The sequence below is a fragment of the Chiloscyllium plagiosum genome, unplaced genomic scaffold (genome assembly GCF_037043375.1).
Source record: "Chiloscyllium plagiosum isolate Xiang-an unplaced genomic scaffold, Cpla_swu_hap1 HiC_scaffold_12, whole genome shotgun sequence".
Lineage (NCBI taxonomy): Eukaryota > Metazoa > Chordata > Chondrichthyes > Orectolobiformes > Hemiscylliidae > Chiloscyllium > Chiloscyllium plagiosum.
In genome coordinates this window covers 31,112,197-31,131,301 of record NW_028270150.1, presented here as the reverse complement: position 1 = coordinate 31,131,301, position 19,105 = coordinate 31,112,197, and the positions used below count along the sequence as shown (strand labels likewise).

Below are 19,105 nucleotides of genomic sequence, written 5' to 3'. Positions count from 1 at the left end.
TCTGGATACCATCTATCAACCCCTCTGAAAATGAACAGGAAATGACGTCACCACAAACCCCAGAACCCCATCCAGGACAAACATATAAATAGAAAGCAGGTGACAACAGCTTCGCTTCACTTGTAGGTCGCCACTGATGATGTTACCTAGCCAGGTAATGAAACGTCTGGATATCAAACCTACAGTTCAGCGAGCAAATCTACACCCTAAACTCTTGATAAACTTGATCATCTGGTTAGCTGCTGGAGATGGTGGGTGTCATCTAGTACAGTATTGTATTTATTCAAGAATCAAACTGGGAATTGCAATGTACATTTGGAAAATACAAGGCATTCATCCCAATTGTTTCATATGAGCACCTGGATATCCTCATGGGTGCTAATGTTTGCTTGACTACAATCCTTTGAAAGTGCTGTGGCATGATGAAATATATTTTACCTTAACTTTCTTTGATAACTGTTATAATGCATGTTAAGCTGTTGCATATATCTAAACAATATGGTTCAAAACCCCAGATACCAAATTCAAGCTTTTGTTCACCAAGTTTCACATCCAATGTTCTGAGAAGTGTCACTGTACCCAGAACATTAACTCTGCTTTCTGTACACAGGTGCTGCCATGCCTGCTGAGCTTTTCCAGCAACTTGTTTTTGTTTCTGATTTTCAACATCCACAGTGCTTTCGGTTTTCACATCCAACACTAAGTTTTAACAAACCACGTAATGAGAAAGGGAAACTGCTGTAGGACTGATTGGTTATTACATATTCATATTCCAGTCTAATGTGCAAGTCCATGTTGTGATGGGTACATCTTTTTGTCAGAAGTCCCAGACAGATACCTTGATTATGATATAATATTAGCCATCTCAAACTTTTCAAAACAAACATGTTTGTAGTCTCTGAACAGTTTACTGCTCAACCCTAGATGCCTCGGATTGGATTTCTTAAAAGAAATGTTACAAATAGATAGATTGTTGCTGTGTCTTTTTGTCCAGAAATGGTTATAAAAAGGAGCAGTGCACCAAAGTGGGTTGGAATTAGTCTACTTAGGATTAGATCCTAACCTCACACTTGCTGGCAACACACTCACTGGCTGAATCTTCCAGAGTGCAGCCTCCTAATTCACCCCAAGTTCACCATCCAAATAGGAATGACAGGCTGTTGGCTGAGGGTAACCGATAGCCTTGGGTGGATGGTAGCCCCTTTGACCGACGTGAGCACTGCCTCCTTTGAAGAGGACTGTGAAAGTTCCAACTAGAGGTAGTCTCAATTTTGTTTAAAGAAACTGTCCATTGCTTGGTCAACGACTTGGAAATGAAATATTTCTACAGGATAGCCTGTAGCTACAACTGTGGCCCATGATTCATATAGTTCTGATTTTGATGGTGGTTGCAGGATAGGAAGAAAGGAGGAGAACATGGGAGGCCCTGTGAACCATTCACATATTTGCCTGCTGCTACAGCTCTCCCATCCTATTCTCTAATCTCACATTCAAGTCCAGCTCAGTGAAACTGAGAATCCTTACTCCAGAGAATCTGTGTATCTAATCAACAGCATGTAACAACTCCAGGCCTGTCATCTGAGTCTATTCTTTGAGCTCACTCATCTACAGAAAAATTAAGCTTAGATACATCTCTGTCCTTAACATAATAATACCAAGCTGCAAAAAAATAGGACACGGCTATGTTTATTGAATTAAGATACTACTTGGACATCACAGGATATGTACAATTTGTTATGCACACATTAGTCTCGATACAGCAGTCTTCGGGAAAAGATTAAGACATGTTGTTCACTGAATATAACAAACAACCTGTAGGATTATAGATACACATTAATAAACATTTTAAAGATCAGAGGACCTATAAAAACCATAAACAGCCAGATTACCACATTGACATATTGCAGTTAGGTCTTGTATACAATTTGAGGTGTTGCAAAATTACATATTTGCTGCAGTCCTTCATAAGCCACAGATGTCAGCAGTAAGCTCAACAGTTACAAACTGGAAATTTGCACAGTGACATCATGTTTTCACACTGAACATCTTAAAACTGGATACCAAAATGAAAAGTTATACGCTTGAACACCATTTACATGTAGAAGTATATTAGTTGATGTGGCATGAAAGGAATATTTAAAGAGTGATCTCCCACTGCACCACAGGCAAAAAGAGCAGCAGCAAGCGCATTATAATAATGCCTTGAAGATGTCAGTAGTGAGAATTTAGCCAATACACTAACTATGACAAGGCTGCAAGATTTTGTTTCACTGTTTCAGCATTATTTCACATTATTCGCTTTCTGATCAATGAAAGAACCTATCAACTTTCATGTATTAATGCAGTTCAGCTAGCTCAATAAAAGACAATAATGGAGGACAGTTTTGAAACAGACCAAAAAGAATCACCTCCCTGTTTTCAGATCAATATTTTAAAATCAAAACGCTTAATGACAGTTTAAGATTTTTAAAATACTGCATCTGAACAAAATCATGCACAGTGACAGACAGTTTAAAGCACTAACACAATTGCAGCAATAGCCTTACAAATTAGCATTTATGTCAAACAAATGGAGAACGTAGTGAGCTTTTAAACAATGTCAGAGTCCATGCTTACGTCAAATTTGAAGAGGAATTTGGAATATTTACTGTTTCTCCTGAAAAGAAATTCTGGTCTATTATTCAATAGCCTTGTTGCTAATCTGCTGTCATAACCTTGGTTTATATAATTGCATACATATTTTACAGAATAAATTTTTCTATAAATCAATATCTGATTTAGCTAGTCATATGATCAGGTATGAATGCATTCTATAAATGGAAATACATTACAGATAAATAACCTTGAGTTGAGGGTAGATTTGGTGGGTGGGTGGGGTCTGAAGAAGGGGAAAAGAGGGGAAAACTATGTGTGCTTTTCAAAGAGGATGCTGGTGCTAGGAATGGAACATGGTTTGACTTAAGATAACTAGTGACACAGGGAGAATATTATATGGTAGTCTGCTCCTTCTAGACCAGGTTAAAAAACAAAGTTGATTAATTGCATGTTAGCTTTAATTTTTTTAAAATCAAAGCTTTTAGAAAGAGATGTAATTAACTTTAGGCAGCTGAAGTAGTTTGATTCTGGGAGATGTACCAAGTTAATGCAAGTAGACCATTAAGGAATGACTAATATGATGCATATTTTAATCATAGCAACTGAGTGATTAGCAGTTAGTATTATATTAACCAGATAAACCTGCTGATGAATACTGTTAAATTCTTGGTATGACTAGAATTCACTAAATGATTTTGTGCTCATAAAGACAAAGGTCATTCCAGGGATGAGATGTCAAGATCAAGTCCAGCCACCCTCCTAAACAGTTTATGAAATTCCTCCATTTTCTACCCAAAAATACCACATGCTTTAACCCAACTTGTAAAAACAAACAGTTATTTGAACACTTCCTCTAACAGCCATTCTCCAGCAAAGGTGCAAATATAATGTCTATTATTATGTTGTACTATGCCTTCTTGGAAGTAGATAGACATTACCCAAATTTACCCAAGATCCCCTAAAGTGAGGATGAATGCATTTCCATCCCATTAATAGAACTCAGACCACATTGCTCAAAAGACAGTGCATTACCTAAATGGAGATGTATCCCATAGTGGTTACGAGACACGTTGGGCTTGACAGCAAATACAACTCAATTCATTCAATAGTCTGATGTTTGTCCACAACATCAATTTGAAACTTTGATATCATTAGAACAGTCAATGGCTACAACTTAGTGATTGAGTCAAACAACTGTGTAAACAAGTTAAACAGCTTTACTCTTAGTGAACAGTACTGGTAACAAGTGTCAATATATAGCCAGCCCCCAACTTTGATAAGGAGCATAGTGTGTCATAGTAAACAGTAGCATGAATGGGAATAAGAAAAAAATAAAAAAGTACTGCACATGTTGGATGGCTACATCCATTGTAAAGTTTTACCACAAGCCCAACATAAATCTTTGATTTTAAGTGAATAAATTAAAGTATTCTGGAAGTTTTGTTGTAATACAAAATTGGATAATCTGAACTAACTTGGCATAAAAGATAAAAATTATGCAAACATTCTTAAAATAACTAGCCTAATCACCACATTTAACACTGGTTAGTTAAATTGTAACTGATAGCAAGTCAGATTGAATTTAAATTTCTTGGACAGTTCAGAGAACAACAGTGCTGCATTAACCAGCATAATTTCATATCATTACTGTTCTTCCTTGCATGACATTTTAACTGCGTTTTACACCAGATCAATTCCCAAAAGACCATTAATTGGTTGATATCACATTCAGGAAATGGTGGATTTTAAATCTACACCCTTAAAATACAGCAAATAATTTGCTGATCATACAAAATTATTACCATTTTTTTAACACCAATGTTGAACTTCTTGTATCACAGATGCCAAACATTTGGCATTTTATACACAACATATTGCACATGTAAAGCCCCGATAAAGCAGTCAAATTACAAGTAATTTTTTTTTTTAAAAGTTAGCCTTCCGACCTTGTTGGACCACATCTCATCTTTCAGTAAAGTCCTGCTTTGTTACAGAGTCAGGTGTCTCTGAATTGAGTGGCAAGATTGGGATGATGACATTTGATCTCAAAGGTATAGGTGGTGGTGCTCTTCGAGATGGTACAGGTACTGATGCACCAGTTGCTTTGTTACTTGTATTCCAGACATTGCCAAACCCAAAATCTGAATTTGGAAATAATTTTTGTGTATTCTGCAATGACAAGTTGCGAACACTGTCATTCCAAGGATCCTGGCGGTCAATTTCGTTTGCAACAGTTGGCAGAGTTCTATCTTTTTGAGAAAAATCATCATCTTCAAAGGTCACCCATCCACTAGTTTGCATTTTGCTACTTGTAGCAGGTTTACTCTGACAGATATTGTTGGCAGTAAATGGATTTGACGAAAAGGCAGCTTCGCCAATCCCTGCATTAGCGGTGGAAAAGACAGGGTAACTACTACTTGTTTGCACAGATGTTTGTGATGCAGCAGCAGGTCTTTGTATAGAGTTTTGAGCATCAGTCCTAAATGGATTATAAGCAGTTTTTCGAGTGAAAGGGTTTGTGTTGGAAGTATTGCCATCGGCCAGAAAATTCAAAGGACTGGGAGAGACTTGAAAGCTCTCCTGTGATTTGCTTCTGGGAGGGATGGGAGGTACAAAGGGCCTGCAATTAGCTTGTGATGACACAATGGGTTGAATGGATTGTTGCTGGTGCAAAGTAGGAGATACACAAGCATATGCTGGTTGCAACCTAGTGTTTCCACTTGATAACGGAGTCTTTGTCCAAGGATCAACAAACCGGTCAAGTGAAAGATCAGCAAAAGGGTCAATGTTAGATGGTCCTCCATTTTTAACTCCATTAATACTGGCTTTTAGCTGCAAAGAGAAACAAAAATATCATATTACCCAAGATAAAAATAACTTTGGAACTGTTTCACCCTTCTTGTTCCTCCTTTTAAATGCCTCATATCTCTCCACCTAGTCAAAGCATTACAGTAAGTTTCTCTGAGCTATCTTCACTGCTTTCCAGTTTTCCTTCTTGGTGTCATTTTAATTTATGGCATCTCTCTTCTACCTTCATATCAGACCTTAATTGCTACACCATCAAAAACTCACCTACCTACAGTCACAGCCACCCACTCAACCATTGCCATTTCAAGTGATCCTTCTACAAAAGCAATTTTTAATTTCTTACTTCTCCAGATTGGTGGGGTTAAGAGTTCCTTTCATGTTCAGACACAGAAGGAAATAGATTTTGTGCAATAAACTTTTGTTTTCCATTCACTGCAACATTTTGAATCATAACCAGCTCCTTTGTGCCCATTAAAAATACAGAATTTCTCAAACTGCTTTCTCCCTCAGTACAGTTTCCAATTCCACTCTCTCAAATCCAAGAGGTAAGCCTTGAATGCCTAAACGGGATTGTGCCATAAATGTTTATGCAGCACATAAAGCACTGTTGAATCCTGTGCACCCTACAAAAACTTCTCACATTCCATGATCCACCTGTCATCTCTATTGCAAAGATGTCATCTTAAATGTTCCTAGGCCCCCTCCATGCTCACTCAAGGAAGTTCAAAGTTTAATTGACTTCTTTATTACCAAATTTAAGACAATTCATGTAAAAACCCATGCCACTTCATTACCTTTCCTTAACCAACATCAACCTAGTCTCCAGCCAAATTTCTCCATTAAAAACTTCCCCTTTGCTTAAGTATCTTTCCTCCAACTCCTCCTGCTCTCTTTGAGCTCATCTCATCTATGATGATCTGCTTCCTATTCCTTTGACCCTATTTGCACAAACTACTGACCACCTGACTTCCCACGCAGAATCTTACAATATCTAAAAATGTTAACTGTTCGTTGTTCTTTTTCAAACAATAGAACCTTCATCACCACACTCCAATCCTTGAACCACCTTCCATGGAAACTATGGCCATATCCTCAAGCCTTTTCACTCTCAAGTTCAGTTAAACTTTCAAACTTGTACCCATTTTTCCTGAAACTCCAAATTTGCAACCATCTGAACAGGTTTCTGTTCCTGTGCTGACATCAAATGGTAAAATGACATCTTACATGGCTGTAGTAAACTGTTCACCTATATCACAACCTGTCTGCTGGGTTATCAAGGTTCCAATGGGTGGGATTGTCTGAACTGGATTCCTTCCCACATATGTAATCACAGTCAGATATCTGCCTGCAATTGATTCCCTTTTTACTCTTGCATCATTACATCTAGATTTCCCCCAAGGACTTAAGCTTGGTTCCCCTTATTTCTCAGATACACAGTGACCCTTGGGAACGTCTGCTAAAAATACAAAAGTTCTGAATGTAAGCTGCCATCTCACACATCTATTTCTTCATCTCTATCTACTCTTCCTACTGTCTTCAGATTTGTCAAGTTGCTTTACTGACATCCAGCACTAATGAGCAAGAATGCCTTCTAACTGAACATTCAGAAGACCAAAGTAATGTGTTCAGACCATGCCACAAACCCCAAAATTCAGCTACTGGCCAAGGCTAAATCATACAAATTTCTATTTTAAGGCCCATTCAATCATGAGCTGAGCTTCTGACACCATCCAAAATATTTTGTTTACCACCAAGACAACCGACTTTTACACAGTTAGCCTGTGTCACCACATCTGCTGCTGCAACAATTGTCACTATCTTTTGTTTTTAACCTCTGGACTATTTAAATTCTCTCCTGGGCAGCCTCTCATTTTGCACTTTGTTAAATAAAGCTCATCTACTACCTGTATTTAACTTTCATCTAGTCCCATTCACTAAAGACTTACTACTTACTTTGACCTAGCTTGTCAAAGCCACAAATTTACAAAATCTCATCCTTATTCCCAGATCCCCCTCATTACATTATCCTCCCCTATAACTGTAGCATCCTCCAGCCCTACAACCCTTCAAGATTTCCATGCCTCTCCAAATCTGAACTTCTTCACATCCACCTCAATTGAACCACCATTGTCAGCTATGAATTCAGCTGACAAGATCTTAAGCATTTAAATTCCTTTTTTTTTTAACTGTCTACTGTTTTGTTTAAGATGCTTCTTAGAATCTATTACTTTAACCAAAACTTTGACCATCTGCCCTGATGTCTCATGTGGATCAGCTCAAATATTGTTTGAAAACATCCCTGTGAAAAATATCGGGATATTTTACTATGTAAAGGCATCATATAAATCAAAGCTGTCATCAAATTAGATAAAGAAGTGGAAGTCTACAATTTGTTTGGCTCATCCCTATGGTGATTTATACTATGTTCCAGTATATTATTGGTCAACTTCAGTCTCATTTGATCATGCTACCTTTTCTCTTCAGTTTACCATTCTCTTTCCCTCTCTCTAGATGATACCAACTAACAATTCTGAAATTAACCACCATAATATGCAGTAATATACTGCAGAATAAACTGAATCATGTATTTTCAATCTGGAAATCTTTCACATACACAGCAAAAACTTACATCCTGTCAGCTTAAGAGAAGACCAAAACCTTTAACCAAGAAGTGGGAGGGGAAAAAAGGAAAATGTTTAGAGCACAAAGATTTTGCCTAAACATTAAGATTCTGAGTAAAGCATACAATTATACAGGAAAGAAAAATATGGAATGTAACAGTGACTGTTCCAGTAGTGATTGAAAAGGTGTTGTATAGAAGATACTCAGTTATATTGATTTTGGGTAAAAAGTACTGCTTAAGATATCAGATTTGTCCTTCTTGATTAGTATTGAATAAAATTACTGAATTAGTATCCCAACTCTATACTTATCAAGTTATTAGTAAAAATGATTTCTAGACAAAACTGATACAGTTGGGAAGCAATCAAGTGGGGCCACAGACATAGACAATTTAGAACATTGTTATTTAGAGGGCCAGAACACTATACGCTGGTTAGCATAGCACACATACAAGGATACTATTTTTCAGGATGGATCCAAAGATTAGATTAGATTACATTAGATTAGATTAGATTAGATTACAGTGTGGAAACAGGCCCTTCGGCCCAACAAGTCCACACCGACCCGCCGAAGCGAAACCCACCCATACCCCTACATTTACCCCTTACCTAACACTACGGGCAATTTTAGTCTGGCCAATTCACCTGACCCTGCACATCTTTGGACTGTGGGAGGAAACCGGAGCACCCGGAGGAAACCCACGCAGACACGGGGAGAACGTGCAAACTCCACACAGTCAGTCGCCTGAGGCGGGAATTGAACCCGGGTCTCTGGCGCTGTGAGGCAGCAGTGCTAACCACTGTGCCACCGTGCCGCCCATAATGAATGAATTAAATTGTACTACAATCTTAAGATTATTTTTGAACTGGATATTATTTGGCAAGCAATGCAGCTTAAATACTTGAAGTTGCAGACATAGAAAAACTTAGGAGTTCAGGGGCATGATCTGATATCATTTAAGGAAAAAGAATAATTGATTTATTGTTAACACATCTAAAAAGCTATGTGGGAATTGTTAATCATTGAAAATTTTCAACTAAGCTTCAATGTTAACAAATCTCAAACATGAGTAGCAATACACCACTTTTCTTGCTCCTGGAAAAATGTCTTTCAAATTATTTCCATAGCCAACTGTAAACTCAAAAAAATGATTTTTATATTTAGATGCAATATAATGAGTAAAATAAAAGACATGGTAATTACTTTGCAAAATGAGGAAAAGTGCATTTTACAAGACTGTCAAAATCACTGATGTACAAGATTTTAAGTGTATACATCAACGTAGTGAAATAAAATGAGTTATTGGAATTACATAGAAAATTGTAAATTAATTCAATACCTTTCACCCTGATGGTTGCTCCTGCTTGTGAGAAAGAGATAGTAAATATCAGAAAAGAGAAAAGCAATAAGTAGAAGTTTAACTATTGGACAGCAAGTTCACTAACACTAATGTTTTGTTTGGTTTAATTTTTCCAAATGCTGAATCTTTAGAACATAAGCCAGAATGGATCCTTATTCATGTCACTGTGGTGCACATTAAATACAAAATGTTAAAAAGATGCAATTAATAACAAGTAAAAAAACTCTTGATAGGAGAAATAAGCAGGCCACCAAATATTTAGAAGTGCATTTAAATGGGATAAAGACACAGACAGTACAGATGGTACTTATACAGATGCAGAAATTGTTACAAGTAGCAACACAGGCTAACAAAGCCATACATTATTAAAGGGATACAACTGGGGAGAGGTAGTTCAAATTTAGGGATCATCAATATAGGTTAGTTACTGAATTCAATAAGTAATTTAGAGAAATGTCTTTATCCAGTGAGTGTAATTAGCCACCATATGGAATGGTTAACATAAATAGAAAAGAAAGGTATTTAAGGGAAAGTTTATGAAGTGAAAGGAGAAGGAAACACTGACAGGGTGATATTAAGGAAGGTATAGGTGATCTGTGTGGAACACTGGCACATTGGGCTAATGTGTACTACCATTGTTGTTGTTTTATTCCAGATTAACCAATTCAGGAAGAAAGCAAGGATCAAGTTTTAGAACAAAACTAATCCACATTGCTCAGCTGCTGCCTCCATTTTGTTTCCATATTATTTGCATGCTTTGTTTTCAGATTTTTGTTTCTCATTTTTGCTTTTGGCCACCAGCTGTTCAGTCTATTGCACTTAATCTAGATTCATTTCTTTAGTTGTCTCCTACCTTAGTGTCACTCTAGCCCTACACCAACAACTGTGTAATTTGAACCCACGTACAGACTTTTATTCTTTTACTACCCTTCATATTTGAACCTGTCTGAAATCTAAATAAATTTCTAACTACTTGCAGTTTTGATCTGACCTGCTGAATATTTTCAAGTTTTTAATTTTTGTTTTTTTTTATATTTGAATTCAGTTGCTCCACGTGGAAGGCTGGCATATTTTAAACCACATAATGAATCCTCCAATCGCAAGTTATAATCAATTTATGTTACCTTTAGGTTATGTTAACCTTAGAACCAGTTCATTGAAGTCATCTTGAAAATGCTGAAACATGGTTGAAAAACAGATAAAACCAAAGGCAAAGGCAACAGAATAATAAAAAACATTGCCGATGAAGGAGTTCAGAGCCTGAAGGAGGTGTACAAACTCCTGTGTGTGTTGCTAGGCCCAACATTTGTAGTATTTTGCTTTTGTAGCAGAATTATTGGCAAGTCCTAAAGAGATAATTTTGATGGCCCTAGTATTCTGCTGGCAGAATAGCCTGATTTTAATCACTACGTACAAGAATGGAGCAAGCATAAGTGAAACAGCAGTAAATATTTAATCGATCTATTCTCATTGTTCTCGGCACATAACCAATTCAACTCCCTGATATTTTGAAGAGTCAACCATGTATGCATGAGCCTAATGTTAATATTTTTGGTCCCTTATTTGAATAATTGGAGCCAAAGTGATTTTAATTATGAATACAGTAGGTTGCACAGAGCAGGGCAAGCCAAAGAGGTCCAAAAGAAGATTACCTTGAGTGTTGTGAAGATTTCTTTGGGAAATAAGAGGAACCCAAGTGCTCTTCCAATTTCCACCAAATCTGGGACCTCCCCTGTCCAAGGTGGATCATCCCAACCTACCAATACTGTTTTAGTTAGAGCTGAGAGTTTTAGGTGTCCAGTGAATGGGCCAATATCCTCCTCAAATCAATCTAATCCTTATTTTTCAGTTCGAACCATGCAAAGTGTAATTGGCAGGCTAGGCCCAAATACTAAAATGGATGTCTCTCTCACACAAGTGGCATCAAGCACACTTTCCCATGCTACTCCTGGGACCACACATGGGTCCAGTAACATGGATACATGGGAGACTTGAAGGAAAAACATCATAGCCTTTCCTTCATCTTAAACTGGCATACTGGGTAAGATACATGTTCTGTTTGCTAAGTTGGTTCACAGGAAATAGGAAAAAAATTAGTTCATTAGCTTTTCAGTTCATGTGGTAATCATATGGTATCAGAGACATTTTACAAAATGGCAAAGTGCATGTATGAATGTTCTAAGCAAAACCGTTTTTTTCATTTATAGACTCTTTACATATACACAAAAGCTCTGTTATTTAATAGCTACCACCGTAACTTACCTGCTCTGCAGTGGCAGGTTCTATTGGCAGGTTCTGGGCAGATTTGCTGCGAGGTGGAGCCTGAGGTGCTAGATGATCTAAGCCAAGAGAAGGAGGTGGAGTCTGAGAAATAGGTTTCAAACCAACAGGTTTAAGAGGCTCCTGTAGTTTCTGCGAACTAAGTGGGGGAGGTTGCAGTGGAAGTGGAGTAGAAAGTTTTGGCTTGAGTGGTTCTGGCAAGAGCATTGATCCTGAAAGACAAAGTGATTAGGTCGCATTGTTTCAAAACTTCAAAAGAGAGCTTGTTACATTTCCTGAACATTTCCAACTTTGCAAGTCGTTTCATAATTTTCATGATTTGGAGGTGCCAGTGTTCAACTGGGGTTTACAAAGTTAAAAATCATACAACACCAGGTTATAGTCCAACAGGCTTATTTGGAAGCACTAGCTTTTGGAGCGCTACTCCTTCATCAGGTAACAGTGAAACAGAATCCAAACAAACCTGTTGGACTATAACCTGGTATGCGACTTTTAACATAATTTTCAGGTTTTTAAATGCAGCCTGGCACCACTTAGTTGGGGGAAGAGGACCTGCTTCAATCCTTCATCCGAAATCCAAAATGTTTTAATGGAGCATGGAGCATCATTTTGGCGTGCAAACAGGTGACCCAAGTCCACACCCACTCAAACCCAGTCATTCAGATGATGTCGTGGCGGCGTGGACCAGCACTGGTAGGTGTCAAATGTGTCTCAGTGCTCGTACTATTCACACGTGCATCTGCTGTTTGGTAAATATTTATTTCACCATGAAAATGTTATTTATTCTGAAATCCGAAAAACAACTAGCCCCAAGGATTTTGTATAAGGATTGTGTACCTGTATTAGCTGATACAATTAAAGAGAGAAAGTCACAAGATTACAGTAACCTCTCAGAATATTCAGCAAAAAATACTTATGAAAAAGTAAATCGGAATTAATTCTTCATGGAGTTCTAACTTTAGTTTGTATAATCACGAAACACTAAACTACCTTTCCTGCAGCCCCACCCCCTCCCCTTTCTCTCTCAATCCTCTTGGTCCACAAGCCTCATTCCTGATGAAGATCTTATGCTCAAAACGTCAATTCTCCTTCTCCTGCTTGACCGACTGTGCTTTTCCAGCACCACACTCTCGACTCTGATCTCCAGCATCTGCAGTTCTCACTTTCTCCTATGTGCTACTTGATAGCACTGTTAATGACTCCTTCTATCACTTTACCGCTGATTGAGAATAGACTGATTGAGTAGTAACAGGCTGGGTTAGATTTGCCTTGCTTTGTACAAGACTTAATGAACAATTATCCGCATTGTTGAGGAGGAGTCAATATTGCAGCCATATTGGAACAGCGTGGCTAGGAAGGTGGCAAGTTCCAAAGCATTTTTAAGGCAAAGGTAAATAGATTTGTTACCAAGGGAATGAAAGATTACGGGATATGTAGGAATGTAGAGTTAAGGTTAAAATTAGATCAATCATTATCTTATTGAATGACAGAGAAGGCCAAAGGACCTAGTTACCTACACTTATTCCTTGTTTATGTGTTTGTATGTGTGTAACAGCTATTTAATAATTTAACAGAAACAACCATTATGTCCAGCAAAGGAGCACAGACAAGAAATTGTACAGTTGGCGCTCAATTCCTGTGTTATTAATTGATCCTTCTCTAACTGCTTGGCTGGGCTGCAAAAGACTACACAAATCGCCAACATCATACCTGAATGTCAACTGAGCTACTGACTTCATATGTTGCCCATTACTAATGCACTATTCACCTCCACACTTTCCTCAATTCCTCCATCACTGGAATCTTTTCATTACCTCAAAACTCAATTTAAAAAAAAATCTTAATAGTAACCAATTTTCAATAAACTCCAATTGATCCAACAGTTTGCTTGCATGCCGTACTGTTGTGTTGTGCTTAACTGTCACTCATTCTAACCCTCTCTTCATAACCTCCTCAGCCTTATAATCCCCCAAAATCCTTTACTTGTCAGACTACAGCCATTTGTCTGTTCTTTCCTCTCTCTGCTTTCACCACGGGTTGGGTCTTTGGCCACATCTTTTGAATATCATTAAATTCCTACTCTGTACTTCTCTCCTTTGCAAAATCCATCTTTTTGACTACTGTTTTGGTCATTTCCCCCCCTCCCCCCCATAATTCTGGGCACCAAACCATAATTGTTCTCTACCTCTCCCTCTCCATCCCACCAACTGACACCTCAGAAAAGTATCTTCAGCCATTTTAAAGGCACTAGATGAACGTAAATTATTACTATTTCATAACTTAAGAGTAGAAGAAGTGATGAAGCAACTGGAAACACAGCCATTAAAAACAATTTTCCTTTAACATAATCGATAATACTGACCTTTTAACTGTTCTGGAGTTTTGCTTTGAGCTTCTGACTGCTTGATAGGTACATTTGCTGGTGCACTGATAACCCCAGCACGTGGTGGTATGCTCTAATGAAGGAAAATTGATACGTAACTAAGAGCTTTAAATTATTTGCACCATATTACAATTGCAAAAATATCAATGAGTTTCTCCCCTCTGGTTAAGATGAATGCACAACAGTATTTGTATGTTTTCTCAGCCAAACTCGAATGAACGTACTGGTCTAGATGCAGCACCGGTTCCCGTACTAGTTGAATTAACAGTTGCTTGTGGAGAAGGCTGGACACGGCCTGTAGAGAAAAAGTAAATATTGAGTAATATCAAATGCATTTTAAATCAGCTTAGAACTGACGGCACCTTTGACATCTGCCTATCCAATTCAATTGTCAGGTTTTGCTAGACACAATGCTAAATTGTAAGTGTAATGAAGCTTACCTAAGGTACAAAATTATTGCACTTCTCAATTGAACAATTGAATATTTCAGTCCACCATTTGAATTTTTTTTTCTCAATATTGTAGTCAAATGAGAATACTACTTCCTGCAATCTTAGTCAATTGCTATGCGATCAGTGATTCACAGCTCAAAATCTCAGCCGCAGCATTATCTATTGGCTTTACTCAGATTAAATAGCTGCAGAAGAAAGAAATGGAGTCTGTGCAAGAGATTGATTCACAGCCTCCAGCCTCAATGAGAAAGAAAGGGAAGGCATGGGGAACATAGAAAATGAGAGAATGAAATCAGAGTTATACATCTATGGCGCTACAGCGTATTACAATCTTTGACAATTACATTTCAAACAACCTTCCAGAAACATGAATATATAGTTTCTATCTGGAGTAATATGTTCTACTTTCATGAAAAGACTGTAAAGATTCCATTCAAATGAGTGTGAAACTTAGCTAACACAAACCACAAAGTCCCACGTGCAAACTAAGTCAATATCAAGCTCTTTGCATGCAAAAAAATTATTTCTAATAGATACTTCTAACAAACGTAATTCCTTCATTTAATTCCAACACATTAAACTTATGTTGTATCATAAACAAAGTTACCTTCCATTTCTTTTCTAGCTAACCCTGGACTGACAGGTGCCCCTGGACCTTATGGGGGAAAAAAAAAGGAAAATGTGTCTACAGAGATACCATAACAGACATACCAAGGGCAGAAAATAGAAGTAAATCAAGTCAAAATAGAGGTGAACAATTAGATCGCATCAAGTTTACGTATTTACTTTTTGTATTATTGAAAAAAGACATTTGAAGCTATTTTGCAAGAATATAAATTCAAGGAGAAAACCGATATCTTATCCTAACTTATCTCAAAAGGTTCAGCAACACATGAAGCTGATTCACTCTGCTACTATGTGGAAGCAACATTGGGCTCTTGGGATTCAGTGGTATCATCCCTACCTCTGAATGACAGAGGCCTGAATTCAAGAGGTGTGTAGTAACATCTCTGAACAGATTAATTACAAAATATCTGCAGCAGCATGAGTGGTGTTTGCTACTAACAGGATAGTGTTGTCAAACCAAAAAGACATGCTGCCTATTGCACAAAAGTAATGCGATATAGAATTTTAGTGCTGGTTTGATGCCAAATATGCAGGCCAGATGTCCCAACGACGAGTGCACCATATCAAAAGCATGTTCCACAACAAGCAATGTACTTACCATACCAAATTAGCTTATGTTTGTAAAACCTGCAACAGTGTCTAACATTAAACTTGATTCTGCAATTAGACAACATTTGCTGGATATGCTGTATGTGCAATAATTTACACTCTCAACCAATTTAGCATAATCAGTTGTGCTTAGTATGACATACTTGCATGTACAGGAAGCTGCATATTGTAATACACAGGTCGGTTTTTCTTTGCAGGCCATATCTAGTTCAAGGAGAAAGTGAGGTCTGCAGATGCTGGAGATCAGAGCTGAAAATGTGTTGCTGGAAAAGCGCAGCAGGTCAGGCAGCATCCAGGGAACAGGAGAATCGACGTTTCGGGCATAAGCCCTTCTTCAGGAAGGATTCCTGAAGGGCTTATGCCCGAAACGTCGATTCTCCTAGTCCCTGGATGCTACCTGACCTGCTGCACTTTTCCAGCAACACATTTTCATATCTAGTTCAACTCAACAAAATAGGTGATAATCATCTGCTTTCCTCAAGGCAAATACATTGATCAGAGTCAACCTACTTAGTTTAAGAGTCTGGTTGTTAACTATCAATCAGCATTAGTGAGTTCTTTCTCCATAGCAAAACCTCTACCAATTACAGCCCATTTACCAACAAACAAGCACTCTCCTCTCACTCAACGTAGTGCTGGTTTACCCTTGAATTTATATCTTGCAAATTCCCAATTTTTGCAAGATTAAAGGCTTCAACAAAACATGCCTTTTTTCAGCAATACTCAAGTTCTGAACTATTAAATAATTATTTAATTTACTTTTGCAAAAGCAGCAGCACATTGAAAAAAGGTTCTTGCCAAGAATGAAGACAGCATACATCACACTGAGGAATACTCAATGCTGAGTCACCAGAGAATTAATGGGAGTACCAGTCAAGCCAAACTGACCAGAGTGGGGAACAATATTTTGTGTATTATACTATTAATACTTCGAAAGTATAGTCTTATTGATTTAATTGGGATGGTGTGTTCAAATGCTGCCTCATTATGTAGGCTGCAATCTCTTAAAAAAAAAGACTACCAAACAAAAAGATGGAATTTTTGTAACTGGGAGCAACAAAATTGAAGTGGAATAGTTTCTGAAGTTTAAGAACTATCAGATTTCATATTTGATAAGGCATTCCAATACAAAAATTAAAAATGATATGATTAAAAGAACTGCAAATTATCTTGTTCCACTTTAGTGTTGATCAGAAACAAACCAAAACGTTCTGATTAAAATCAATCAGGGAAGCATTTTAACTGGAAACTGAAATTGCAAATTTAGTCCTTGACAAATCTCTCATCCTTTAGTAGGTAAGGCCATTTTTATACATGCAAAGTCCAAGAATGTGCTAAAAGTCAAAGTTAAAAATACCATTTTCTATCAATACAAAGGAAAAGGGAAGATGGTTGTGATCAAATTATTCCGACACAAGACTGCTCTTATTTCTGGTGTAGCAACATGATGATTAAACAGTGGATATTAAAGGAGAAGAGCATGGATAAAATGTCACAACAGTAAAATGCAGTTATTGGCTGTACTGCAAATTGCATGCAAAGCTGAAACGTGAATGTCTGCCAACTCAGAGTCAGAGATATACAGCACGGAAACAGACCCTTCAGTCCAACTTGTCCATTTTGACCAGACATCCCAACCCAATTTAGTCCCACCTGCCAGCACCCGGCCCATATCCCTCCAAACCCTTCCTATGCCTAATCTCATCCAAATGCCCTTTAAATATTGCAATTGTACTACCCTCCACCACTTCCTCTGGCAGCTCATTCTATACACGTACCATCCTCTGTGTGAAAAAGTTGCCCCTTAGGTCCCTTTTATATCTTTCCCCTCTCACCCTAAACCTATGCCCTCTCATTCTGGACTCCCCCACCCGAGGGAAGAGACTTTGTCTATTTATCCTATCAATGCCCCTCATGATTGAATAAACCTCTATAAAGGTCACCCCTCAGCCTCCAAAGCTCCAGGGAAAACAGCCCCAGCCTATTCAACCTCTCCCTATAGCTCAAATCCTCCAACCTTGGCAACATCCTTGTAAATCTTTTCTGAACCCTTTCAAGTTTCGCAACATCTTTCCGACAGGAAGGAGACCATTGGTGAGTACAACTAATCATATGCTGAAAGTTTCAATCTTTCCCACACAAATTAAAAGAAAAGGGAAAGTCACGCCCACATAACGTCTTCCTGTTAACACAAACTCATTAGTTAGTCCTTTGCGAAATGGGTTCCGAGGCAGCAATGGCCACCATGGAGCTCTAACCAAGTTATAGCCGCTTTACAACTATACTCCCAGTCAAACAGTTCTTATTGAAAATGTTCACGCCTTAAAATGTGGTCAGAGGGAAAGCAAATCGAGGCATACCGTTATAAGAGCTGTACGCTGTAGTTGAAAATGATTTGGGATCTTCGGAGACAAGAGCCAAAATGAAGTAACAATTCTAAGACATTTAAATAAAGCTACCTACTTTATTAAAAGGACAGAAGAAACAGTTCCAATTCCATGTATAGCATGCGGAATAATTTAAAGGCATAAACATTCTAATCATAAGCCAGCATTTAGTGAAATCCATCATCGCTAGGAATCATTTATTCTTTTTTACCTCTGAACTCTTTTCTAGCTGGTGCAGGACTTCTAGCTCCTTAGTGAAGCAAGAGGATGATAGTGAAGAGAAGAACATTAGCCATGGTGAAGCATACACAAGCTTAGTGTTAATAGACAGTTTTAAATACTGAGGATCACACTCTTGTCTAAAGGCCACATAATTAAATACTATATCTGAAAAGCCTCAACTTATTGACCACATGAATTCTGAAGGTGAAGTAACAAACTGGATAAAATTATTTACTTTAAATCTATAAGATAGCTTTCTTCCCCCGAAATTCTGACAGGTGCAAAATTTTGATAAGTCATTTAAATATTTGTAGCATCCACCTTAGCTGGTCAAGACATCTTGGTTCTTTTTACATATACTGTGTCAAAACTAAGATTAGGGATCTGCTGCTTAAAACACTCCATCTTTGTCACACAGAGCCTTGAGTATTCCAACACACTGAGCTGACTCCCACCTTTTTTACCCCTTAAATTTGTACCCTTAAACTGCTCAAATTGGAAGATAGTGTGAATGTTTTATTCCAGATTTCCAGCCAAATGCAAAAGAAGCTTATCAGATCTGGCAGCATCTGTGAAAACAGCAGAGTTAATATTGAATCCAATGACTCTTCTTCCACTCCTGAAGTCATCATCTGATTCAATAGTAACTCCTTCTCTCTGCACAGATGCTGCCAGACCTGCTCAGCTTTTCCAGCAATTTCTGATTTTGTTTCTGGTCACTCATGTCTGTGGACTGTTTCTTGATGTCGGTTAGAGGCTT

General features: G+C 37.9%; 1 protein-coding gene across 14 annotated transcripts in view; it reads right to left on the bottom strand.

The window, feature by feature from the left end:
• Positions 1-1,670: 1,670 nt before the first annotated feature.
• The window catches only part of synj1 (synaptojanin 1), a 101,134-nt gene continuing 83,699 nt past the window's right edge, over positions 1,671-19,105 (bottom strand). For 7 of the 14 annotated variants that reach the window (XM_087992589.1, XM_087992591.1, XM_087992592.1 and 4 more), the window contains 6 exons: positions 18,335-18,373; positions 15,108-15,155; positions 14,273-14,343; positions 14,028-14,121; positions 11,648-11,877; positions 1,671-5,427 (listed from right to left, as the gene is read on the bottom strand). In XM_087992589.1, the coding sequence (XP_087848715.1) occupies positions 4,558-5,427; positions 11,648-11,877; positions 14,028-14,121; positions 14,273-14,343; positions 15,108-15,155; positions 18,335-18,373 (1,352 nt within the window). In that variant the 3' untranslated portion in view covers positions 1,671-4,557. Of the gene's footprint in view, positions 5,428-9,364; positions 9,389-10,509; positions 10,562-11,647; positions 11,878-14,027; positions 14,122-14,272; positions 14,344-15,107; positions 15,156-18,334; positions 18,374-19,105 lie in introns of all 14 variants that reach the window. The other 7 variants (XM_087992595.1, XM_087992597.1, XM_087992598.1 and 4 more) reach the window with 5 other exon arrangements.